The following is a 27634-nucleotide window of genomic DNA, read 5'->3' as shown; positions in this document are numbered from 1 at the left end:
ATTTATCTAGACGTCTTGGCCTTCAGGAGTAAGTCTGGAAAGAGGCCAACACTACCTGGAATTGAGAGTCTGCCAGTTTATCTGGAAGTACAAATATAAGCAAGGGTGTTAACTTCACTCAGGGAGTTAAAATAAGGTCACCCTGGAAAGAGTTATTTTCTAAGGTATGGGCTCACATAGGTCCTCTCTGGGCTAAGCTGACAAGAAGATAAAATTAATACCCCATTCTGACCCCTTTTTAAGAGCTGAACCTTCCAGGCAAACTTCTTGTGCTCTCTTTTATCTCAGTGCTCCACAACAGAGGCCCACCCAACCTGGCCTTTCATGAATCCTGCACCTTTCTTTATTTCTATTCTCTAAACTTGGCTTTTCCGAGTCCCATTCACATTGAATTCTACTTCCGATGAGCTGTCACCCTGTCCTTAGAGATGAGAAACAATTCCACACAAAGAAGTAAATGACAAGTAACAGCTATAAATAATTGGTCAAATTTCTTTCTTTTTTCTTTTTCTTTTTTTTTTTTTTTTGAGACAGGGTTTCTCTGTGGCTTCGGAGCCTGTCCTGGAACTAGCTCTTGTAGACCAGGCTGGTCTCGAACTCACAGAGATCTGCCTGCCCCTGCCTCCCAAGTGCTGGAATTAAAGGTGTGTGCCACCACCGCCTGGCTGGTCAAATTTTTTGATGAAAAATAGGTGAACAATGCCATTCCCAGGTATATACCCCAAATAATTGCAAATATCTACTGGAGCACATACTTGTATAATATTAATAGCAGAATTCCTCATAATGGCCACACAAAGTAGAAATAATCATGTGGCTGTTGACAGATGAATGCATAAACAAAATGTGTTACAGAAATAAAATGGTATATTATTCAGCCATGAAAAGAAGTGAAGTACTGTTACATATTACAACATAGATAAATCTTGAAAACATGAGAGTGAAAGAAGCCAAACACAAAGGATCATATATTGCACATTTCCACTTATATGAAATAACAAGAATAGGCAAATCTATAGAAACAGAAAGTACAAGGTTACCAGGGACAGAGGAGAGGAGAGACTAGGCAATTTACCACTTAGTGAGTAGAGTGGTTAAAATGGCAAAATGTACACTGCAAATATTGGATCACTAAACACATAAAATACATAATGTGTATGCACACAATATATATCACACAGGGATACTATGTAATAGTGGGTGGTGGTAGCAGGGCATTAAACTTACTCATCAGCATATGGACTGGCTTCCATGTACTAGCCTGCCAGCACATGCAATTCACATCTGTGCCTTGGCAAAATGACAATTTCTCGTATGGTAGGGTTCTCATGAGATATCCAAACCCTTAATGTTAAGTTTGCAAATGCATTTGTATTTTTAAGGGAGGCTGTCCCTTAATCCAAGAGTGCCTATTTTGTGTCAGACTACTAGACACTCAGGAAATAGTTATTTTAAATTACTTTGGGCCAAAGAAGGACTTTTGAAGCGTGATACCAAAAGCAAAAATCACAAAGGCAAAGAATGACAGGCTTAACCACACAGAAACTCAAAACCTTTCTGTGACAAAGAATCCTGTCCTTGAAATCAAATGGTAAATTAATTGACAAAGGGTTGCAATCTCTAGTTCAGGGTTTCTCACGGTGTGGTCTACATACCACTGATGCTATAGGAGAGGAGTTTCAGATCAGATGGTACAAGGACAGAATGGAATCTTAAGTAATATGAAAAATTTCTTGAAAAAAAACTGATCTCTAAATCTAACTCTTCCTCCATGCTAGTATACAACAGCTCAACAGAGAATATTAAATGAATTAGCATACATCAAGCAATCAGAAATATTTTCTATTTTTTCTGAGATTTGTTTATGAGAACTGGCTGTTAGCAGGTCGGTTTACAGGTAGAATCATAGGAATTTTGAAGCTGAAGGGAAGTAAGATTCAGAGTATTTGAGATGACAGAGAGTGAGTATGGTTTGGGACCAAAGGCAGCATATGCTTGATCTAGCCAAGTGTGTGGCTCAGCCTGTAATCCCAGCACTTGAGAGGCAGAGTCAGAAGAATTGTATTGAGTTCAAGACAAACCTGGACTATGATGAGTTCCAGACCAGCCAAGATCAGTGTGAGTTCCAAGCCACCTTGGGCTGTAGTGTGAGACTATCTCAAAAACAAATCTTGGAAATAAATTTGAGGATATAAAAAGAGCAATCATAAAACAGAATATTTCCAATTACCATGTCAGTTAGCTACACCTTACAAGATAGGTAATTAAATTGATTCAAAATTTTCATTTCAGAAGGGTTTTTGTTTGTTTTAAACACTGCATTTAAACTGGAAAATTCAGCTAACTGTCCAGTGCATTCTATTTTCCTCCTAACCTTTCTAGTATTCAGAAGCATAGTCAAATGATAAAGTGAAAGTGTGACCAACCATCACAGTTTCCCTGAGACTCTTCCAGTTTGATCATCAGAGTCCTGTGTCCCAGGAAAGATTAAGATAGTTGGACATTTTGATCACTTGGAAAGGTTCTGGAATAACATTTTTCTTTGCTTCATAGAAAAATTTCAGTGTTCTAAGCACCTCTTACTTAGTTTTTTTTTTTTAAGACATTCAGTAGACTCCAGAATCCATGATCTCAGTTGGAGTTTTGGCATTGCTCTTCATTGTGAGACATAGGGCAACTTACTTAATAACTTCAAGCATCAATTTCCTTCTTTTAAAAGCCCATTCCCCATAGAGTGTTACTCTCTCAGCCTAGACACACAGGGGAGGGCCTAGGCCCTGCCCCAAATGATGTGACAGACATTAAGGATCCCCCATGGAAGGCCTCACCCTCCCTGAGGAGCAGAAAAGAGAGGGGATGGGGGGTCAGTGAGAGGCATGAGAGGGTGGGAGGGTAGATTGTTTCTAATGTAAAAAAAAAAAAAACAAAAAGTCAAAATCAGTACTAATAATACCAGTTTTGTTGGATTGGTATAGATAATGAGAGTTTGCAGATGTTATGTTATTTGGTATGCATTATAAATGAACAATTATTGCTAACAATAATAATAACTATAAATCCTTTATAGTTATTAATTACACAAGATTTAAGGGATGGTGTTTAAAATACATTTCTTCTCCCTAATAGTCTGGAGGTACCACTTATATACCAAAGGCTGCATACTCATTCTCACTGATTCCTAGAAGTACAAACACTCCATCAGAACTTCTACCATACTATTAGTTACCACATATGAATAAAACTGAAAAAGAAAAATTCACATTTCAACACTAATAAGGATTGTCTAGCACATGATTAGCTGTGGGGCTGGATAGATGGTTCTGTGGTTAAGAGTGCTTGGTGTTCTTGCAGAAGAACAGACTGTGGTTCCCAGCACCCACATCAGGTAGTGCACAGCCACCTGTAACTTCAGCCCCAGGGCTTCTGATACTCTCTTTTGGCTTCCATGGGTAACTGCACATTTTGTGTGTGTGCGCCACACTCACAAACACACAATCAATAAAAATTCAAATTTTTTTAAAAAGTTAAAAATTGTGAAATCTCTACCTCAGAGTATACCAACAATTAAGTAGTTATCCATAATCACCAGAACAAAACAAAACAAAACAAAATATCTTTACTGAGTACTGGCTGCATAAGTAGACACCAAGGAGAAACTAAGCAAGTAAAACACAGCTCTACCCTCAGATTGCTTATACTCTTTGTTCCAAGAAAATTAAGGCCTAAACTGGGAGTTGGGACGGATAAAAACTGATGAAACAGATATAAATCAAGAATGTGCCATGTCTTCTTCACAAGAATGTTGAAGGTCATGAACTAGCAGAATAGGATGGAGATTGACTTCTCCAGTAGGAAATGTGGCCTTGAAAAATGATAATGGAAAACACACTCAGACATGGACCTGAAATGTCTTCTTGTGAACTGGAACAGGAGTAAAAATTACGGTTGGATTATACAGGTAGAAATCCAGAGGATCAAATGAATCAAGAAAGGAAATGTTCATATAGCAAGCTGTCCAGTCAAGACATTGGAGAAGACCCATAACCAGCAATATCGTTCTTCTAGTTTGCAAAGAACATGTCATTCTGTGCAAAGCCTCGACTCAATCTGGGATCCCCAATACCAGTCATTAAGGAAAGAGAGTGATTTATCCTGCTATAATTATTAGGTTCTTACCAAAGGATTCTGTCACTCACTACTGAGCTTCAAAAAAGCCTGGTAGACTTCTGGCTTGTTCTGAGATAGCAGCATATGACACTGACTGAGTTGCTCTGGTCCCAGAAGGCATTGTGGTCAGGTGCATATCCCCCTAGTTTGTTTTCCCCTTATACAGTGCCTTTAAAAATATCCCTATTCAGTGGTATTTCCAAGCTTTGCCAATAACCAAGTGCCAGAAACTGTTGTCAGTGAAGTAGATGACAAAGGAGGTCTTTCAAGAAACCCAAGCAATCAGGACACTACAGAGGTGTGACACAAAGTGAACTCTGCAAATCTCAGCCTCATACTTAACTCACCCAGGTCAGACCCTCCCTAAGGCCTCTCACTTCACCAGAGACCTAGAGGAGCCCTCGCTTTCCCAGTTGAAGCAATTGCAAGTGCTCTCTCCTGGTTTCTCCCCCACTCCCTCACCTTTGCCATGCTGTAAGTAAGTTATGCCAGCAAGCAGATCATTACAACCATCACGAGCCAGTTAAGCATTGTGCTCTACAGGGTTTCAGTGTCTGTGGCTGAATACACTTGTAGCATTTCATCAGAAATGAAGATTTTCTTGAAACCTATTTTGTCTATAGCTTGGCTTTATTTTAGCCCACAAAATAATTTGATGCCTAATGTGAGATAAGTGAGAAAATTACTCAATGGCATTGAAAATGCCTCAGAAGCTACACAGAGAAACCCTGTCTTGAAAAACCAAAAAAAAGAAAGAAAGAAAGAAAGAAAGAAAGAAAGAAAGAAAGAAAGAAAATGCCTCAGAAAAACAACTTGACATAACAACAATAAGCCTTCCTTGTCCCCACCAGGGACCACTGGGGCAGATTTGTATTGGGACAAAGGAGGTGAACACATTCTTAGCAGTTAATAGGAGTACCCCCTGCATTTCTTGATAGCAAGATGTCCTATTTGAGTTCCACTGCCATGCAAGTAATGCTCGAGTGCTCAGCATTTCTTTGGGCATTTCATCACTTTGGGCATGCCATCTGCCCAAAGACAGAAAGTGCCATATAGAGAGCAGGGAGGTCAGATAACTTGCTCAGGCCCATACAAAAAGGTAGAAGCATAACTTGTACTACCACTCAGGTCTCCTACAGCAGGGAATGTTGGTCTTACATAACCTGTGCCATTGAGCAAGAATAAAATCCACCCTAGTGTGCACACATGTGCATGCACGCGCGCGCGCGCGCGCGCACACACACACACACACACACACACACACACACACACACACACACACACTGTCTCTACAAACACAAAATCTATAAAAGGGTTTCCTGAAGTTCCTGCCTCTAAATTATCTGAGTTTTAAGTTAATACCAGAGTGTCTAGTTGTTGGAGATAGCAGATGTCCCAGGCATTACCATTGTGTTCATCTCCTCCCTTCTCCCATTCTTGGCTTCTGGCTTTCCAGAAAATCTGATATACACTACATGGAGGTGAGTTCATCCACCCTCCTGCCATACAGAGGTTTTGAAGCACTTAAAGTGATAATCCTAAACCATTTTTTTCCTGGGGTTGCTTTTCACCTGCATTCAGTATAGAAGAGAATAATTTACAGAGTGGGCCAGTCCTCCCCATTCCGAGTCTCAAAAATTCTTACAGGGTTTTATTTGTTCCATTCCTCACCCTTGATTTTACCCCCATTAGAAGCTCAATTTGTTAATGACATTCTGCTTGTCCTCATTGTCAATGCTACCCAGTGATATTTTTTTTTGGGGGGGGGGGTTCGAGACAGGGTTTCTCTGTGGCTTTGCAGCCTGAACTGGAACTAGCACATGTAGACCGGGCTGGTCTCAAACTCACAGAGATCCACCTGCTTCTGCCTCCCGAGTGCTGGGATTAAAGGCATGCGCCACCAATGCCTGGCTGCTACCCAGTAATTTAAAAGTCCTCCCAGTTTCAGGTCCACTGAGTAGTGTGGAACTCCAATTCCAAGAGAACCTCAGGGCAGAATTGTCTGAAGGACTATAGAAATTCCAAGAACTACTTCCAGCCCATATGGAGTCATCTCATCTGGGCCCTAGTTTGCAAGCCTTTCTAGGCACCATTCAAAATACACTTGCACCTGCTAAAATTCCCTAAGTTCTGCGTGGGGGGGTCTAGATAGCCAAAAGGTTCAGTCATGGTAGCCTATGAACCCAACGCTCCCCTAACCCACCCAATGCCCCTCGGGAACTTCCTGGTTTGCCCCCCTGTCAGAGGTGAAGATCCAGCAGAAGCTGGTGGCAGGGGGCCATGTCCCTCTGGCCAGCTACCCACCTGTGGAAGAAGAGCAGAATGGAAAGCATGGTCTGGTCGATGTTGCGGTTGCAAATGCCCTCGTTGATTAGGTAGCAGGGGTCCCGCAGCACGGGCTCCAAGGAATCCTGCCTCATTATGGTGTTGAGCTTGTCAGTGTTGAGGTTCTCGAAGATCAGCTTCTCCTGCAGCTGCCGAAAGTTGCTCACGGTCGGGCTGCCGGGTTTGTTCTCCCCGCTGCTGTCTTTCTGGAGATTGCTCCGGTTGGCCAGGTCCAGACAGCAGTTGCAGCAGTCGAGACCGACAGGTGAGCGGCAGTCGGTCTTGGACTGGGCCATCTTCTCAGGCTCGGAGGCTGCCTGATCGGCCGTGTCAGGGGCGGCTGGCAGGTGCGCACCCGCCGAGCTAGCCTTTTGGGACTCCAGGGTGCCTGGAAATGACAAGCTGTGAGAAGAGTTGGAAATTAGCGCCTAAAAAAAAAAAATAGACGGACACCTTCAGTTCGGGGCCCCCTTCTGGCTGTAGCGCTCAGGGTGCGAATAGAAACAGCTGGACAAACAGCTCCCAGCGGATCCTTTGGGCTCACTTCCTCCTCCCCCTGGTCTAGAAGCCAGGGCCGCTCCCCCCCTCTAACCCCCAACTCCCCACCCCGCGCCGCCACCTCTACCCTCCTTCCCGGGAGGTTCCACACGCGGCCCCCAGCGCAGTCCTAAGTTTCCCAAGTGTGAGCATGGCTCTGAGCGGACCTGCAGCCGGCAGGAAGGGCGGCCAGAAAGGGAGAGCCGTGGCGCGCCCTCACAGCCTCTTTCTCTCCTCAGGCTCGTGGGGCTCCGCTGACTGAGCGGTGGCAGGCGCCCAGAGCGAGTGAGCGAGTCGCGAGGGAGAGAGAGAGAAAGAGAGAGAGCCCAGGAGTCCGCACCGGGCTGTGACAGCATGTAAATTAGCCCCGTGGGGCAGGAGGAGGACGCGCCACCGCCGCTGCAGCTTTCCCGGTTGGGCTTGAGCGCCCCCACCCCGCACCCGCCGCTGAGTCGCCCCCGCCCCCTCCCCGCCCGCGCACTGTCCCTTCAGCGCCCACGCGGTCGCTCGCACCTTCACTCGCGCTCCGTGGAGCCCGCCTCAGCGTTTCCTCAGCGCTGGGCGGCTGGGCGCTCACGGCTTTAACGTCCAGACCTCTAGGAGCGCGCGAGCGCCGCTCTCCCCGGCCAGAGAGAGAGAGAGAGAGAGAGAGGGAGAGAGGGAGGGAGGGGAGGGAGGGAGGGGAGGGAGAGAGGGAGGGAGAGCGAGGCGCCCTAGCCGCACAGGTCTCCAGCTCGGTGGGAGGGCAAATGGTGCCTGTCCCGCAGCTGAGGGAGTCCTCTTGTCAGCCCGGCCGGACGCGCTCCAGGCCTGAAGGCGACCCGGCCTTTAAACGGCCGCGCCACGCAGCCCGGCTTTTTGGGAAGTGCTGAGAGAGCTAACAGACACCCCCCCCCCCCCACCGGCCTCGGCAAGGGACTCGAAAAAGTGCCAGAAAACACCAGGAGTCCCTAAGAAAAGCCCGACACCAAAGTCCCAGAAACACACCCAGACTCTCTCGGAGCCCGTTTCTCCACACTTGTCACCCCGTCTTGCGCTCCGTCCCGCAGCCCCATTCGACACCATCTGCCTCAGGTTCCGCTGTCGCGGCGGTTGCGGGCTTCCTTGGGGCCTGCCCCTTCTTCACCGCTCAACTCGCCCCGTTTCGGCTCCCGCTCTTTCCGCTATGTCTGTCACATTGAACGTCTTGTCTTCCCGCAAGTTTCTTTACTCCTTTGATTTTCTCTTTATTTCCGCCTTTCCCCTTCTCGTATTTCTCTTCTCCCCTCTTATTTCTGGCTCCCCCCCTCTTCTTTTCCACTGACCCTCCTTTGGCCCCCTCCCCTCTTATTTCCTTCATTTTATCCCCCGCCTCACGTTGGCACTCGCTGTTTCTCCTCACTCATCTTTTCTGCGTTTTTTTTTCTTCAAAACTTGTCCTCCCGCCTTTCAAAGCCCCCCTACCTGCTACTTCAGGTGCTCTGTCTCCTTCGCTCTCTCCAGAGACTTCTGCTCAGCCACCCGCAGGCAGAGTCTGAAGAGGAGTGATGAGTCCCGTCATGGCGGCGGAGGGATCTGGGAGAATAAACCTCGAGCGGAGGTATAGCAAAAGGGCACATATAGGGGTCAGTCTGGTGCCCTGGGCTAATGCCCCCGCTATGGACTTGAGCTTCAGGGGCGCGCTAGGTGATAAAATAGGGCGGCTTTTGGGTTGTCTGGGAACTTAGAATATGTAGAACGTGGAAGAATGAGCAAGTATTGATTCTTGGACAAATTAAATAAGCATCCACAATATTTAGTTTTTGCGTAAAACTCAAATTTCTGTTCCGTCCTACTCCTTTACAACGCCCCCCTCCGCCCCCTTCATTCGCTTCATTCACGAACCCAGGGCATTTGAAATAGAGCAGTATATACTGCCATCTTCTGCCCAAAACCTGAACTATTTTCTGTCAGTGCCTAAGATTCAGCACTGAGAGACACTACAGGTGCCTCCTGCTGGAAAAGCCTATTGGAACTTCAAGTCAGGGCAAGAGTCGCTCTATTTTTTATTTCATTTTATTATATTATTTATTTGTTTATTATTTTATTTATTATTTATTTATTATATTATATTATTCATTTATTTATTTATTTATTTAGGTTTTTCGAGACAGGGTTTCTCTGTGTAGCTTTGGAGCCTGACCTGGCACTTGCTCTGGAGACCATGCTGGCCTCCAACTCAGAGATCTTCCTGCCTCTGCCTCCCAAGTGCTGGGATTAAAGGCGCGCACCGCATGGGAGTCACTGTATTTCAATAACAGTGAAGTCCAGTTGCCAGAACCATGGTAGATTTGACTTAAATACATTTGAGATTTCCTAGCCTACTGTGGTGGAGCACACCTTGTATCCCAGCTTCTCGCAAAAGCAGAAGCAGGAGGCTTACTAGTTCCGGGCCTGCCTGAACTAAATAGTGAGACTGTCAAAAAAAAAAAAAAAAAGCAAAAACAAAAACAAAAAGCACGAAAAACCAAAAACAGAAAATAAAAAGCAAAAAAATAAACGAACAGAAAACCAAACAAACAAAAAACTACAAAACAACAACAAAAAACCCAAACCACCCTACATAAAATTAACCCCCCAAACCAGACCTGTAATTAATTAGGAGCAAGCTGCAGCTAGCTAATCCCTGTTCCCCAGTCCTTATGACTGTTACATGGGGCCCAAAATTGTGAGTAATGGGGAAGGCAGTGTTATATGCTGTAGTCACTAGAAAACCTTGCTATAAACCTTGCTATATTTCTGCTTGCTGAGAGGATCCTGAGGTCCAGGGTGAAAGAGGCCATGATGGCTATAAAAGAAAGCAGTATACCTGAGCATATAACTCCTGCATCCTCACAGACTAAGAAATGTCATTTTTTTCCCTTAAAAGCTCGTCACATCATTTTACTGTATTTCCTTTTTTTTTTTTTTTTCTGAGACAAGGTTTTTCTGTGTAACAGCCCTAGCTGTTCTGGAACTAGCTCCATAGACCAGGCTGGCCTTGAACTCACAGAGATTCACAGGCCTCTGCCTCCGGAGTGCTGGGATTAAAGGTGTGTGCCACCACTTCCCGGCTGCATTTCTTTCTTCTTTCTTTTTTGAATGTTCTTGGATAAAAGCCAGAGGAGGTAGTGGAATATAAAATTTCATCTGCATTTGTGTAGACTTATAGCCTACTGAATTGTTTTTTAATTACAGTGTTTATTATTTTCCTTCTTGTTTATAATTATTTTATGTTAAATGTTATAATAAAATATATTAGTTCCATAAATGTTTATTTGCGTTATGGGAACAGCTAGGCCTTTTGCTTCTATGTTTGCCTGAACCCTCTTATCTTTTGTGTATAACCTTGGGATGAGGCCCTGGTGGAAGTATTTCCTTCTTGGCATTTGGCACTGTTAAATTCAAGATTTTTGTTCCCTTGACATTTCCCTGTTGTAGTCCTTGTTCTCAAGAATTATTGTTAATAATTCAGCACAGCTTTGCACACCATATCAAGGCTGATCAAGAGCAAATATAATTGAGATACCAAAAAATCTGGATAGTACAGAGATAGAGTTCAGAGAGTTGGCATTTGTGTGCACATAAGTCCAGCTTGTGTTGACAGACTGCATACCTCTGTGAGGGAAGGCCGACTGGACAGGGCCCCCTTGGCTGTCCTCTGTGAAGCCTTACTTTACTGACATACAGTTGGGTGAAGAGATTTCAAACAAATGTTCTTGCATAAACTCAGAAAGCCAGAGTCTGGGGCACTAGCAGACAAAGATGGGAGCTTTTTGGATGGGGCAAAAAGAGAGTAAAGAAACACCTACTTCTTGGATGGAGTCATTCAACAGCCATTTACTGTGTGCTAGGCCTGTGGCAGGTACAGCATTAATGAAAATTCAAAGGTAAATAAGATCACTCCAAAGCTCCCCCAAGGAATTCCTGGTCTAGCTGGAAAACCAGATTTACAGACAAACAAAAGATTACAAGTCAAGCTGAGTCTGGTGGCACTGGCTTGAAAACCCAGTTTTTTGGGAAGGGAAGGCAGGAGGATCACAAGTTCAAGGCCAGCTTGGAAAACTTAGTGACTCTCTCTCTCTCTCTCTCTCTCTCTCTCTCTCTCTCTCTCTCACATGTGTACAAGCATGTGTGTTAAGGGTTGAGGATATAGCTCAGTAGTAGAGTATTTGTGTAATATGCATAACACTCTAGCTTCAATCACCAGCACCTTAAAAAAAAAAAAAGAAAGAAAAACAAGAAACAAATCCCAGGCCTACCACCACAGGTGGTAAATGATTGACAGTTGGTTGTTTGTGGACAGGCAGCAGCATAACCTGGACAAGGTGGAGGAGTGCTTACTTTGGGCTTGAGGGGCAATCCACACATGTTCCTTGGCTGGATTATAGTAAAGAAACATCCTAGTGAATCCACCACGAACTGAAAATAGCATAAATTTAAAAAATGGAATTGCTACACTTAGTCCTCTGAGAACCATAGCTTAGCAAACACAGTAGTCCATAAGACCCTCCTAGTCTTGAGCTTACTGGGAGTTGCCCATCATTCAAATCTTAAATTTGAAGTATCGTTTCTACTGAATACACATTGATTTTTGCACCATCGTAAAACACAAAATTTGTAAGTAGAATCATTGAAAATCAGGAAGTAGCAGAGAGAGAGGCCTGTGGGTGAGAATAGTGGGTATGTTTGGATACTGTGTGAATTGCAAAGGAGTTCTGTGTTATTAGAGAATAAAATGGAAAAGATAGAAGTTGAGAGCTGGAAAGACATTCAGAGCTCATGTCTTAGTGTAAAACATTAAAGAAAATTTTGCTCTGAGCCTAGTGTGGTGACTTACACCTGTAATCCCAGAACTCAACGTGATTTTGAGCTACATAAAAGACCCTGGTTCAAAATCAGCCAACCACACATCTTTCCACTTCACGTATTTGCTTTGCTTTAGATAATTATTAAGAAAAGAGATAAATATCATTTACTGAGTCCTTACTATGTGACACAAATGCACGTATCACACACACACACACACACACACACGCACACGCACACGCACACGCACACGCACACGCACACGCACACGCACACACACACACACTTATTTACTTGTCACAACAATCCTGTGAAGTAGGTATGATTTCAGTGATGATGTGACCTTGGACAAGTTAAAGAAGCTCTTTGATTATACAAGGGATACATGATGGAGTCGGGGTTTAAACTTACAATTTCCTAACTTCAGAGCTTGTGTTCTTATCCATTAGGTGACTTTTTAAATGAAGGCTTATCAAATATTTACAAAGTGTAACATCTGTTTTAAAGACTACATTCACAGAAGCACATGTGCATCCAATGATTTACTGACTAATATATTGAAAGATTTTTATTTATTCTGTGGAGTATCAAGAAGGAAATTGATGACCCTAGCATAATATTGTAATAGCTGAATTTTTGAAGGGCCATCATGAGCCAGGCATTATGTTAAGTGCTTTATATGCCACCATACAAATTAATTATCCCAACAACCTTCTGAGTTAGATGCTACCATCATTCTCACTTAATAGATCAAGAAATTGAGCTACAGAGGGAAAATATAGCACACCTGGATTATAAGTACTTTCCCCTTAAGCAAGTATCGTCTAGTTAGGTTCAAATCAATATACCCAAGGGAGCTGTAGGAAAGTTCATTTCATATCATCAATACTCAATTTTGTTAACTTCTCCTCACAGAGGGAACCAGATTCATTAAAATCCACACACTTTTTGTATCACAGATTTGTAAAAGCTGGTAATGGTGTAAAATCTAGATCAGGATGTCCATAGCTTTTTTTTTCCTGTTTTGTACCACACATCCTTATGTCAGTAAATGGAAGCTTATGAACCTCTTCTCAAAATAGTGTTCTTAGATAACACAAAATAAAACACATAGGGTTGCAAAGGAAATCAATTGTACTGAAGTCAAGATTTCAAAATACACAAGATAGAAAATTATGTAAGTGCTTGTTAGTACAGTAAAAACAATATTCTAGATGCAGCTTTGATAACTGTGACAGCTTCAGTATAAGGGCTGTGACTACATTTAAAGATACCCAAAATAACAGTAAAGTGACATAGAACTGTTAATTATTTCTTCAGCAGGAGAGATGCCTCAGTCAGTAATGTGTCTGCTGCCTGAGGACCTGAGTTCAGACCTCCAGCACCCATATAAAAATTAAATAGATTTTGTGGGTGGACTGAGGACAGGTGGGGTTGGGAACAGGAGGGATCAAGTGGTGGTGGAGGAGTAAATACTGGGAGAAATTCGGGGGCATGTCAGGGGTAAGATGAAAACCTAGTGCAGGGGAAACTACATGGAATCTATTCCTAGTAAGTGTGTGTGTGTGGGGGGGGGGGTATGGAGCCTGAATAGGTCACTTTCTGTAGCCAGGCAAGGCCTCAAGTGGAGGGATCCAGATACCAACCCAGTTACAAAACCTTCAACCTATAGTTTGTCCTGCCTGCAGAGTGTTCTGGGACCAGAGCCTAGCAGAATCCTCATCAAAGAGACCAGAGAGACTTCATCCAGCAACTGATGGGAGCAAATGCAGAGTCCCACAACTAAACATTAGTCAGAGCTAGGGGGAGTCCTGCAGAGGAGGGGAAGGAAAGAGGAACTGGAGTGGTCAGAGACACCATGAGAACACCGCCCTCAGAATCGGTTGGCCAGGACTCATGGGGACTCACAGAGATCAGGGAGCCTATAGGGGTCATAAATGTTATGGATGAATAGCTTGATGTTCTTGTAGGATTTCTAACAGTGGGGGTTGGTGGCTGACTTATTTTTGTTTTTGTTTTTCTAGACAGGGTTTCTCTATGTAGCTAGGGAGTCTGTCCTGGAGCACTCTCTGTAGACCAGGCTGGCCTCAAACTCACAGAAATCCACCTGTCTCTGCCTCCCGAGTGCTGAGATTAAAGGTGTGCTCTACTATTACCTGGCCAATATGTGCTTGATCTTATAATAGCATATTATCAAGTGTTTGTTTGATGTCCTTGGGAGACCTGCTCTTTTCTGAGGGGAGGCAGAGGGAAGGTTGATCTGGGAGAGAGGGGAGGGGAGAGGATAGAGTGGGAGGAGAAAAGTGTTGGGAGATATTCCGTCACACTGTGAACCTGGAGTTTGCATTTGCATTAATTAAATAAAATTAACCTTGGGTCAGGAGGCTGAGTAAGCAACTGGTTGACAGTAATCAAAGAGGGCATCTTGAAGAGATAAAAAGACACACTGAAAGTAATAGGGAGGGGTTTTGAGTGGCTTTTTCTGTTTTATCGAAGTGGAAGGACAGGCTTTTGGAAGATGGCAGCAAGGAGAGAAGGTTAGCTAGTTGCTACTCAACCTCTCTGAGCTAGCAGGTTTTCACCCCAACCTTTGAGTCTTGAGTTTCATTTATAAGTAGAACAATAGAGATTTAGTTAAAGCCAATTTAGTTGCAGTGGTAGAGCCCATCAGTGCCTCCAAGAAATGAATTCTGCCTCCCCTCCCCTGCGCCAGGTCTAAGTGGCCAGGCCCCTGCCAGAGAAGCAGGCTGGTAACTGCAGAATCACAATTGGTGACTGAAATAGCAGTAGGTTAAGGCAAGCCACTGTGCTGAAGATAAAACAATAGAGGAGGGAGGGGAAACTACAGTTTGGATACAGTATATGAAAGAAGAATAAAAAATAATAAAAACCAGGCATGGTAGCGCCCATGTTTTAAAAAAAGAAAAGCAAGCAAGCAGGCATGGTACCACAAGACTGTAATCCTAGGCAAAAGGTGAGTGAAGTCTGGATGCAAGCACCCAGGTGTGTGGGGGGGGGGGGACTCAGGGTAGATCCTCAGAGCTTCTGGCCAGTCATTCTAGGCATGTCTTCAGTGAGGGTGCCCTGTTTCCAGAGATAAGGTAGTAAGTGATCGTGAAAACAACTTCTGACCCCCCCACACACAGTCATACACATACACACACAGACCACACCTACATGGATGTACACACACAAATCTGTTATCGATTCCTATAGATACTGGTAGTGCTATGACTTGTTCTTTGCCTTTATAGTTGAAAAGATACGAATTTAAGTTTGAGACTGATGAAAATGAAGATTTACTATTTTTTCATCTAAGTACATTTACTCTGAAGATTTCTAAAAATCCCTGTTCTAGGCATTATTTTCTACATAAAACATTAAAAAATTAAAGGTACAAAACATGCATGCATATGTTAAGAGGAAAGGATCTGCATGGAGAAATGAAAGAGTAACTGGATGCTGGAGAGATGGCTCAGTGGCTAAGAGCGCAGACTTCTTTTCCCTAAGACAGAGCTTTGATTCCCAACACCCCACAAGGCTGCAAGCAACCTTCTGTAATTTCAGTCCCAGGGGATCTCATGCCCTCTTCTGGCCTCAGAGGACATTGCATACATGTGATCCACAGACATAAATGCAGGTGAAACAATACATTGTAACAAGTAGGAAATTGCCAAAGTTGTTTTTTTTTCTTGTTTTTTTTTTTAAAAAGAGTGAACATAAGGAGATCTTTTTTCTAATTTTTATTGATTTTTTGTGGATTTCACATCATGCATCCTGATCCCAAATATCTCCCCATCCCCTTGCATCTGCCCTTGCAACCTCCCCCAAATCAAAACCCAATCTAAAGGAAAAAAAAACAAAGAAACAAAAACAAAACAGAAAAAGAAGAATCTTGTTGTGGAAGCTGTAGTGTGGCCTGTCTGGTCACAAAGTATACCCTTTAGTCCATTCATCTTTACTTGCAAGTGTTCATTACCACCACCTCTGGTTTCTGCTATACCCTTGATACTGGGTTCTCACTGGGGATCCTCTTGGATGTCCTGTGTCATGGAGATCCTACAGCTTTGGATCTGCAGGTCTGGCCACTTCACATGCTCCAGTAGATCATAGATGAGGTGGGTGTTGGGATGGGCTAACTTGTAGCCCTGGTTCTGGGCCTGGGTGGTAGCTGGGTTGGTCAGCCCGCCAGCTTTCCCTCATTGTCCCTTCCCGGGTGAACTCTCCAGCATTGCCCAGGCTAGCTCACCCAATGCAACCTACAGCAAGGAGCAGCGCCAGTTCTCCTGCTTTCATGGCCTCAGGTCCCTGTCCCCTACACTCACACCACCAGGACCAGCTCTTCTGTTTTTCTCAGGTGAAGTGGAAAGCCCTCTCTCCTGATTGCTGTAGAAGGAAGGTGGAGGGTGGGGGCAGGGTCAGCTCTCCTGCTCTCACACCCTCAGGGCTGGCTCACTGACAACAGGATCAGCTCTAGTGTGCTGCCCAGGCAGGGTGGAGGGCCCACTCTCCCCTGTGTGCTGTAGCTGGTGAGGGTCAAGGCTAGCTCTTCCATTCTTGTGACCTGGAGTCATCTCTCTCACGTGCCACAGGTGGTAATAATGGGTGAGAGGGGCATCTTTCTCCCACCCATGGTGCTACATGGCAGACAAGGAGGGTTGGGGTCAGCTCTCCTGCTCTCACTCCCATCAGGGTCAGCTCATCTGTGTCCTGATCACAGGGTCCTCTCTAGTGTGCTACTCAGGTAAAGTACATGCCTGTGGTGAGGGGTGGGGTCATCTTTCCTGAATGCAGGGGGCCAACTTTCTCCTGAAGGGCTGGGCCAGCTCTCCTGCTGCAGTATACAGTGAGGGGCAGGCTCAGCCATCCCAGAGCCAGTGAGGATAGGGGCCTGGCTCAGCACAGCATGGCTCCAATGGGCTAATGCGGCCAGGGACATTATCATAGATCCCAGCTGCAGCTGCAGACATAGCCCTTGGCATCAGCTCTGGCCTTGATGTCACCATGGCCCCCATGGCACCCAGATCAGTATGCCCTGGACAGCAACATGGTCCTCAGACACCCTCATGGTCACAGGTTGTGGTCTAGACCCTGTATATCCGTTTGGCCTTTGGTGGTAACATGGGACAAGGACATCAACATTGATCATGGACACAGACATGGTCCTTGGCAGCAGCCCAGGCCAGGGTGTCATCATGGCCCCAGTTTGCAGCACAGGCCACTCAGTTGGCATGGCCCCTGTGGCAGCATGGCCCTTGGATACCCACATGGCCCCAGGTGGTGGCCAAGACTACAGGCCTCTGCATGGCCCTCAGTGGTGACAGAAGCCACAGGCCCCCTCAGTTGCTTTAGGGTCTTGGACCAAGATCTGACCCTTGGTAATAGCCCAAGCCTGGACATCACCTTGGACTCGGGTGGTTAGCAAACCATTCACCTCAGCTTGCTTCTCACCACCCTCACCTCTTCAGATTTGCCTCTCTTCCAGTCCATGAACCCTTCTGCCTCACCCTCTTTCTTCTCTTCCCACCCTGTACTCACTCACTATAATAATGCCAGTCTGTCTGGCACCAGGGATTTTGGTTGGATCACAGATGGCACTTGGTTGAGTCCTGCCCACCCCAGCCTCAAGGCATGGCGCATAACGATTGTTTTACTTCTTTTGTGTTCATGGGCCTAGAAACCTTGGGCAGCACTTGGTATGTTGGTGCTGGACCACCTGGACCTGGACTCCTGGTTGGTTGTGCCCCCCCCCCCCCAAAGACCAAGAAGTCTGGGGAAGCAAGCCATCGGTGTCCCCTGCTGGCTCAGGCCTGGAAAGGGCCAAGCTAAGAAGTTGTTTTAAAAGGAATAGAGGGGGTGAGGAGTTGGGAAAGCACTGTTCACACAGTCTGACTGCAAAAATTCAGATCCCCAGAGCCCACAAAACCCTAACACAGAACTGCATGCCTCTGCCATTCCTGTACCCTATAGGAAGATGAGAGACTGTGCCAGTGAGAGTTTTTTGACAGCTTGACACAAGCTAGAATCATCTAAGAGGGGAGAATTCAACTGATAAAATACCTCTAATAAGGCAAGTTTGACCCCCGGAGTCAGGTAAAAGCAAACAGCAGACTAGCTTTATTCAGCAATGGGGAGAGCCTTACATACCCACCTCCCAGCACCCAGACTGCATTCCAATCCAGTGACATCAGCTAGGCACTATCCGGACCTCTGACAGCACCTGTTGCTAGGCCATCAGGCAAACTCCAGGTTGGCTCATCCCTTGGCCCTTGTAGGTCTTATCTTCCTACATGTAGGCAGTCCTAGGATGTTCTTAGCTTCGGGGTAGGTAGTTCTTAGAAAGTTCTATTGCTGTGAATGGACACTAAGGCCAAGTGAAGTTAGAAAAGAAAGTGTCTAACTTGGGTCTAAGCTGCTTACAATTTCAGAGAGTTAGGATCCATGACCACCATGGCAGGAAACATGGCAGCAGGCAGGCAGGCATGGCACTGGAGAAGTAGCTGAGAGCTCACACACTGATTCATAGCCACAAGGCAGAGTGACAGAGAAAGAGAGACAGAGACTGAGACAGAGACAGAGACACACAGAGAGAGACAGAGAGACAGAGCTAACTAGAAGTGGTAAGGACTTCTGAAATCTCAAGGCCCACCCCAGTGACATACCTCCTCCAATCAGGCCAAATAGTTTTATCAACTGGGGACCGAAAATTCAAAAAATTCCATATGAGGGCCTACGGGGTGGGAGTAAGAAGTTGCATTTAAAGCATCACAGGTGTGTAAGAAAACAGACAGAGCAAGCCAGTAAGCAGCACTCTTCCATGGCTTCTGCTTCAGTTCCTGCCTCCAGTTTCTTGCATTGACTCCCTCCTGACTTCACTTCATGGTGGACTGTTACCTGGAAGTGCTAGGTGAACTTTTTCCTCCTCAGTTGCTTTTTTTAAAAATCACATCAACAAGAACCCTAACTAAGTCAGTCACATACTAGAGAAGGCCCAGGAACCCACAAGCCAGCTAGCCTGGAACATGCCTTGGTGAACCACAAGACTCTGCCTCAGACAAGGTGGATGCTGAGGAGTGACACTTGAAGTTGACCCGCACACAAACATGTGACTTTCACACATCTCTTTTCTTTCTCTCCCTCCCCAACACATACATTCTCTCACACACAGCAAAACAAATAACACGTGAAAACATACATAATGATGGTGAAATTCAATATATGAAGAATATTTGCATGATTATTGTGGATATATTTCTATGAAATATGTCACCTATGTCTGATATGCATTTGTTGATATTGTGGATTTGGGGAATGACATTTGCAATGGCCATGTGTAGGTGAGAGGGAACTGTATGAAAAAAATGTGTAAATGTGCATGTGCATTAGAATTCTTGTTTTCTTTTGAGGGCTGCTTTCCCTTTCCTCATTGGCTGAAGCAAATGGCTACCATTATGATAGTTTAAAATATTAAAGGAGAGGATAGCAACAGTAGTCAGAGTATCATAGTGGTATCAAGTCCTTGTCCTTAAGAATTTCTTTTTTAATTTTTTTTTATTTTATTGGCATTGGTATTTTGCCTGCATGTCTGTGTGAGGGTGTCCTAGAGTTACAGACAATTGTGAGCTGCTATGTAGGTGCTGGGAATTGAACCCAGGTCCTCTGTAAGAGCAGCCAGTGCTCTTAACTGCTGAGCCATCTCTCCAGCCCATCCTTAAGAATTTCTAATTTTTTATACTCCTCTTTTTTCTTCTCCCCCTCCTTTTTTTCCTCTCAGGACAGCAGACTTCAGAGAAATCACATCTCAGAGAGGTCAGCTCCCTTATAGCCTGAAAGTTGGATCTTCTTTTTTTTCAGTGAATACTTTATATTTTTCCATCTTTTTTAAATTTGAGTTAGAAACAAGATTGTTTTACATGTCACTCCCAGTTCCCACTCCCTCCCCTCCTCCCCTACCCCCCCCCCCAACTAAAACCCTACCTATCACATATCCTTTCTGCTCCCCAGGAAGGGTGAGGCCTTCCATAGGGGGGGTCATCAGAGTCTATAATATCCTTTGGGATAGGGCCTAGGCCCACCCCCATTTGTCTTGGCTCAGGGAATATCCCTCTATGTGGGTTGCACTCCCAAAGTCCACACCTATGCTAGGGATAAGTACTGAACTACTATTACAGGAGGTTCCGTAGATTTCTGAGGTCTCCTCTTTGAAACCCAGGTTCCTGGGGCCTGGATCAGTCCCATGCTGGTATCCCAGCTATCAGTCTGGGGAGCAAGAGTTCCCCGTTGTTCAGGTCAGCTGTTTCTGTGGGTTTCACCAGCCTGGTCTGGACCCCTTTGCTCATCACTCATTCCTCTCTGCAACTGGATTCCAGTTCAGTTCAGTGATGAGCTGTGGGTGTCTGCTTGTACTTCCACCAGCTGCAGGATGAAGGCTATAGGATGGTATATAAGTCAGTTATCAATCTCATTATCAGGGGAGGGCATTTAAGGTAGCCTGTCCTCTGTTGCTTAGATTGTTAGTTGGTGTCATCTTTGTAGATCTCCAGACCTCTCCCTAGTGCCTGATTTCTCTGTAAACCTATAATGTATCCCTTTATTATGGTATCTCCTTTCTTGTTTTCTTCTATTCTTCCCCTGACTCAACCTTTCTGCTCTCTCAAGTCACAGGTTTGCACCACTCAGAATTCACACATATTTTTGTTGCTTAAGTTAACATAGATCATCTGGGGAAGGCTTCCAACTAAAGTGTTGACAGTGCTTACCTCTAGAGGGGAAATTGGGTGTCAGGGGAAAGGAATGAAAGGAAGGAGATTTTCCAGTTTTCTCATTTGCCAGAGTGATCACGGTTTGCTTGTATAAAATAAATGTTTTCTTATAATGGCAATACAAGATGATTTTAGAAAACTGATGGTGTGGGATGGTATGATGAATTCTCACAGCTCACCCACGACTTTGCCATCCAAGCGCAAATTTTCTCTCAGCTTTCCCTTTCTATATGTGCATTTCCACGACACAAACTTAATAGTGCAGAGAACATTGCCTCCCATCCCGGGGGCAGCTTTTGTTGACATCCCGGTGTCTCTGCTCTCAGCACTTTTTCTGTTCTGCAGACATTGTGAAGAAGCAAATCCTTTGATGACAAAGCCCCCTTGCTGAGGCTCCACAAGTACGTCAGTGTACTAGGGTCACCCCTGATCTTTAGCTCTAATACCTGAGGCTTCTGCCTTTTATTAAGTACAGGATGGGTAGCTGGGAGTGTGTGCATCCTTTTCATGATGAAGACTGCAGAAACACCAGTGCAGGGCCTCAGAGTCAGCCGCTTGAAGAAAGCAGCCCCCACACTTGCACACTTAGGATGTCTGTGTCCCCTGTGGATTCAGAGCTTATAATTCTGAGTCTACAAGATAGGAATCAATAAACGTTTTTGTGTATTTTTCCCTTTTCATAGTTGGTTTTATTTATTTTCCTATGCTTTACTTTGATACAGTTGACAAAAAATGCATGTACAATAGTATACAAAGTGATGTTGTTTTGTAATACATATAAAACATGGTAGTGATAGCTTGTTTATACTCTAACAAATAAAGCTTGCCTGAAGATCAGAGGGTGGAGCTAGCAACTAGCTAACTATAGAGGTCTGGAGGTCTGTACAGACAGGAGACAAGCAGTGAGATGGCTGGACAGAGAGAGGAATATAGGTGGGAGGAGACAGGAATTCAGTCTCTTTTCAGTCTGAGGATTTTATAGTGGTAAGAGCTCTAGTGCCTGGCTGCTCTGCTTCTCTGATCTTTCAGCTTTCACCCCCTAATATCTGACTCTGGGCTTTTATTATTATGACCTATTAGAACTCATGCTACAAAGCGTGAAATTATTTTCTTCAATGAAGCAAATTAACATATCTATCATGGTCTCTATAGATCTGTTTTTCAGAGGTTATCTATTATTGCATCCTGGTGTGTGTGTGTGTGTGTGTGTGTGTGTGTGTGTGTGTGTGTGTGTGTGTGTATTTTCTCAGCTGGAGCTTATAGTCTGGTGTGTGTGTGTGTGTGTGTGTGTGTGTGTGTGTGCGTGTGCGTGTGCGGTGCGTGTGCGTGTGCGTGTGCGTGTGCGTGTGCGCGCGCGCGCGTGTGTGTGTGTGTGTGTGTGTGTGTGTGTGTGTGTGTGTGTGTGTGTGTGTGTGCGCGTGTGTGTTTTTCCAGGGTGGGAACAAAGGCAAGTAAAGAGCCATTCACAACACACATTTAATAAAAGTTGTGGCCGGGCAGTGGTGGCACATTCCTTTAATCTCAGCACTTGGGAGGCAGAGGCAGGCAGATCTCTGAGTTCGAGGCCAGCCTGGTCTACACATCGAGTTCCAGTACAGCCTCCAAAGCTACACAGAGAAATAATGTCTCAAAAAAAGTTGTGAAATAAAGACACACAGGAGTTGGTAGAAAGGGCACAACGTGGGCATACTGAATTTACACAGGCAGATTCAGGGAAGGCTTTCTGGAAGGGAATAATTAATTGGTAAGATTAAAGTAGTTTCGGATCTATTTTCCTTCTTTCTTCTTTCCTTCCTCACCGCTCTCCCAAGAGACTCTTATGTCACTCAGACTGGCCTCCATCTCACTAAGTAGCCAGGGATGAACTTGAACTCCTTATCTTGCTGTCTCCTATCTCCTGAGTGTTACACAGAAGTGCCTAACCATACCTTCTTTTATGTGGTGCTGGCCATTGATCTCAGAGTTTCATGTACCCCGAGCAAGCACTCTACCAACTTTGCTATATCCTCAACCTGATACTCAAAGCCAGGTACAAGTATTGTATCCCTGAGCTATATTCCCAACACTCTGGTTTTTCTCTCTAAGATTTCAGTTAGCTGTGCAATATTAGTTTTAATTACAGCACTCTTTTGCTTTCTTTCTTTTCTTGTTTTGTTTCTGAGGCTGGGTTTCTCTATATAGCTCTGGCTGCCCTGGAACTCCCTCTGTAGACCAGGGTGGCATGGAACTTGGGATCCACCTGCCTCTGCCTCCCAAGTACTGGGATTAAAGGCGTGTGCTACTGCTACTGCCACTTCGACCACCACCACCTGGCTAATGAAGGCATTTTCAAGCAACACATTTTTGTTGTTGTTGTTGTTGATTCTCTTCAGTGCTTCTCCGTCCTAATCCACTGCAAGCCCTCCACTGCTTTCTTTGTGCCTTCAAGTTACTTGTATCCTATTGCCCTTGCACTTGCTGCTCCCTCAATACCTCTTTTCCTCTCTCGTTGGCTCCCTTCTGCTTTCCCAGTCTATACTCACACTCATTCCCCCACTTCTTTACCTAATACAAACATTATAAATTAGGATGCACACATGAGAGAAAAGGTGTGGTTTCTCTGTGTGTTTTGATGACTTCATTTTTCTTTACAACACAATAAAATATCATTATGTATAATAAATACCACTTTTTCATTATTCATTCTTCTCTTGATAGGCACCATCTCTGGTTCTGTGGCCTTCCTATTGTGAACAGTGAAGCAATAAACATGGATGTGCAAGTATTTCTGTGCTAGGATAGAAAGTTCTTGGGGTACATGCTCAAGAGTGCTATAGCTGGGTCATATGCTAGATCTATTTTTAAGTGTTTGGGAACCCACTATAGATTTTGATAGCTGCTGTACTAGGTTACACCACCACTAGCAATGAATAAATATTCTTTTTGCCCACAGCCTCATTAGCACTTGTTTTTACTTATTTTTTTATGATAACCATTCTGACTGAGTGAAATGGAATTTGAAAAGTAGTTTTAATTTTTGCATTTCCCTGATGTCTACGGATGTTGAACACTTTTAAAAATACTTATTGCCCCCCCCCATGATGTAATGGACTTTGATGGTCCCCCGTGGAGGGCCTCACTATCCCTGGGGAGTGGTGGGTTGGGAGGGAGTTGGCGGGGAACATGGGAGGATGGGCAGATGGGAGGTCGAGGGAATGGGAGGATTGACATGTAAATAAGAGTGCTTCCAAAATAAATTTTAGAAATGTAAAATAATACTTATTGGCCATTTGTGTGTGTTTCTTCTTTTGAAAGTGGTCTGTTCATTTCATTAGCCCTTTTGTTAATTGGCAGGTGTGTTTGAGTGAGCGTGTGAGTGAGTGAGTGAGTGAGTGAGTAAGTAAGTGAGTGTAATTTTTACCATTCTTTATATAATATAGATATTAACCTGAGGTATACCTTGCAAAGATTTTCTCCTGTTCTATAGGCTGTCTGCTCACCCTGCTAATAGTTTGCTTTGCTGTATAGAAACTTAAATTCCTTGTAGCTCCATTTGTTAATTGTTTGGCGGCTTTCTGTTTTTTGTTTGTGGTGGAGCCTCACTAAATTGTCTAAACTGGCCTTGAACTTGAAATCCTTCTTTTCCTACCTCCCAAGTAACTGGGATTACAGGTATTTATCACTGTTCTTAGATTTCCAGCCCATTTTATAATCCCTCTTAAACATTCATGTAATGAGCTAGTAGGTGCCCCCTCTGTCCAATCCATACCTGGCTCTCTAGACAGAAGAAAAACGTACATGCTTCTAGCCAAAATCTGTAGTTTTTTCTAGGGCTCAAAGTTATAAATGTGTTCCTGTTGTTTGAACAGATATCCAGATATCTGCTTTTTCTGCACTGTGGGCTTCAGTAAATAAGTTTTAACCTCTGTTCCTAGTTTAAACATGTCTTAAACAGGTTTCTGCTTCTGGCAGACATCTGAGTATCAGTTGCTGACTACAGGCTGTTCTAAGTAGACTGCGAGCCCTGGACTTGCTGTGGATGTGAACCAGTCCAGCTGATGTGGACACCCCCTGTCTCTGCAACAGAATCTGCCAACAACCCCTGATGGATTCCCCATTGCCTAAATTCCTTTTTTTGCTTTTGACTAGCATTTCAACCTTCTGGGGTCCCTAACTTCGTCCCAAAGTCAGCAGGAAGTAGCATGTGAAAAGAATACGTTGTCCATTTTCCCTGGTTAAAATGCTAAGTCAGAAGGGACTCCCTTGCATGGGGATGCCAATATCTCTCACTCCCTGATGGGGGCGCTAGAGAGACAATAATTCCATGATTGGAATTTCCAAAAAAGAAAATGGGGGAATGAAGGGACCAGCTGCCCCTTTCGGCAGCCATGACAGTAACACGTGCTCGCCATGACCTTGTCCTAGTCACTAGAAGTTACATGCCTGCCTTGTGGCAAGGAACCAATCAGAAGTTAGCTGGTGGCGCTATGCTTTATGGCTCTGGGTGTGCTTTACGGACAAGTGCACAGCAATGACTCGAAGAGCATAGCAACCACCCTGGGAGGGCCTATGGGCCGTAACAACCAATTGGCCAATCAACACAGGGCAAGCCCTCCAAGCCTGGAGGCACACCAATCCTGAGCCTGTACGTACCCCTAGAAACTCCCCTTACGCTGCCCTACAAGATCTCTCTGCAGCCGGTTGGAGCTGTCTTTGCTAGCCATCTGCCATGGCGGGTGGGTGAAAGACCCGAGCTAACATGGGGTTAGCTTGTTAAACAACAATAAAGCCTCATGCAGTTTGCAGCAAAACAAAAACCAGGTGCCCAGAGCATAGTAAATGTTCAGTATATGGTAGACATCATTATAACTACCTGAAAATGTTAAACAAATGTCATGACAACTTCTAATTAATAGGAGAAATAAATAAGATCGTGTATAATGTGTAAAGTATTTAATGCAGTATCTAGAGTATGACAATTATACACCGAATGCTGACAGTTAACAGTGTTGTTATTTTTAGGTTCTCCTGGATTGAGATGGGATTTTCTCTTTGATCTTCTGAGTTGTCTGACTCTGCAGTTTGTCATGTTATGTTATTTCAGATATGATGTGTTCAAGTATGCTTATAGTTCGTGTTTTTCCTGATAACAACTTCTGGCCCACACCACTGATACCAGCTATCTGGAATGCTCAAATAGCAGTTTCTAAAATTCATACAGAAAACAGAGAAATTGATGACGGAAGAAGTGGATCAGAACTCTGGTTGCCTTCAAGAAAATTTTCTGTAAAGACATGACTCAGGTTTTCTCATCGGCACAATTTCTGCATCACAAAGCTGAAGAAAGCTGATCAATAGAAGTGGATCAAAAACTTTCTTCCTTTTTCTTGAGTACTTTTTGATGTTCCGATCAGATGATAGAGTCTAAGAAGACCAGAACTCTGTTCTTCAATCCTACCCCATCTCCCTACAACAGCCAGAAATTCCATCCTCACTTACAAGTGGTAGTTACTTTACCCATGTTTCTTAAGCTAGTACAAATCTTAGTGTCTTTCTAAAACTTCATGGCTATTTTAGTGGTCATTCATAAATAGTGGTCATCAGACACTGCTACTTTACTGCCACATTAAGCCAGAGTTCCTTTGGGTACAATTTATTTTACTGCTACCGATTTTGGTGAGAAGATACAGAACTCCTTTGCTTTTTCTTGGCCTTTCATTACTAGCTTCCAATTTCTCATTATCCTAGGACCACATTTTTACTGGCCAGCTCATTTTACACAATATAGGAGTCTTCTTCCTTTTTGTATAGAAAAGCTACAGTGGTTTTTCCCTGTGCCATAAAGAGACAGGTAAGGGCAGAAGGAAGTTGAATTAAGTTGAAGGTTGGATGCCAGAGTATGGAGGTGAATAGGACTGGAGGCAGCCACCCATACAGGCTGCTAATTGTGTGGCAGGAAGAGGGTGACTACTTTGGAGATTTAACTTGCAAACCTTCTAGTACTGTTTGTAAATTCTGAGCTACCAATTACTGGTCTCTTACCCAATATAGTAGAAAATGCTTTGCTTGTCACTGTTGCTGTTTTTAAAAATATGAACCCTGATCTATAGCTCCCTTCCGATTAGCTCTCTGAATATTGATACTGTGAACTCAGATGGATCTGTTTGCCTTGTTTTCTACTTCTTTTAGTAGTGTGTGTTTGTGCACATGTGTGTGCACGTGAGTGGGAGCATATGTACCTGTTCTAGTGTATACGGGTGCATCTGTGTGTGAGCACTAAAAGGGAGGCCCGCTTCCACCATATTCATTCCTCCCATTTCCCTTCAGAAAAGAGCAGTCCCCTGTGCCCCAGGGATATCAACTGAACACAGCATAACAAGTTACAATAAGACTAGGCACAAACACTCATATCAAGGCTGGATGAGGCAACCTAGTAGGAGGGAAAAGGTTCCAAGAGCAAGTTAGAGACAGCCCTCACTCCCATTGTTCAGAGTCCCATAAGAACACCAAGCTATACAACCATAACAAATATTATAATAATTTTCTACACCACATAATCCTCTCCGCCGAAGCAGCAATCCAAATCAGACCAAATGAAACCGAATTAGAAAAGCCCATGCTTAATGGATACAGCAGTCCCGGATGGCCTTCCAGCCCCCCAGAGAGGAGACAGAAAGGGAAACTGGAAAAACCAGGAGTCTGTTCTGAGGGGGGCAGTTTAAATACCCTGTGGGGGTGGTCTTGAGCATCTCTGAGGGAGGAGTCATTATTTGGTGGGCTTTCTGAAATGCAGCAGGGTTTGGAGGGAGTTAGGGTAGGGGGCTTGGGTGGAACTTCCACCTTAACATCCCAGACTCTTTGGGTATATGGGTGCCAGGGGCTGGGGTGAAGCTTCTACCTTAACACTAGCAAAGATCCATGCAGGCTTTCTGATTGTCACTTAAAATTGGGAATTGATCTACCTCAAGACCCAGCTATACCACTCTTGGGCATATACCCAAAGGATGCTCAATCATACCACAATGACACTTGCTCAACTATGTTCATAGAAGCTTTCT

The 27634-nt window shown here is 44.4% G+C and overlaps 1 protein-coding gene across 5 annotated transcripts in view; it reads right to left on the bottom strand.

Annotated features, from left to right (window-relative positions):
• Tsc22d3 (TSC22 domain family member 3) overlaps positions 1-8623 on the bottom strand; it is a 60817-nt gene extending 52194 nt beyond the window's left edge. Inside the window, exons 1-2 of one of the 5 annotated variants that reach the window (XM_027433602.2) lie at positions 8473-8623; positions 6472-6894 (exon numbers count right to left, since the gene is read on the bottom strand). In XM_027433602.2, the coding sequence (XP_027289403.1) occupies positions 6472-6788 (317 nt within the window). In that variant the 5' untranslated portion in view covers positions 6789-6894; positions 8473-8623. Of the gene's footprint in view, positions 1-6471; positions 6895-7196; positions 7368-7542; positions 7662-8016; positions 8272-8472 lie in introns of those variants that run through there. The other 4 variants (XM_027433605.2, XM_027433601.2, XM_027433604.2 and 1 more) reach the window with 4 other exon arrangements.
• Between the last annotated feature and the right edge of the window lie 19011 nt (positions 8624-27634).

This window comes from Cricetulus griseus, chromosome X, assembly GCF_003668045.3.
Source record: "Cricetulus griseus strain 17A/GY chromosome X, alternate assembly CriGri-PICRH-1.0, whole genome shotgun sequence".
Classification (NCBI taxonomy): Eukaryota; Metazoa; Chordata; class Mammalia; order Rodentia; family Cricetidae; genus Cricetulus; species Cricetulus griseus.
Note: the sequence above shows the minus strand (reverse complement) of the source record. Positions and strands in the feature narration are given on the sequence as shown.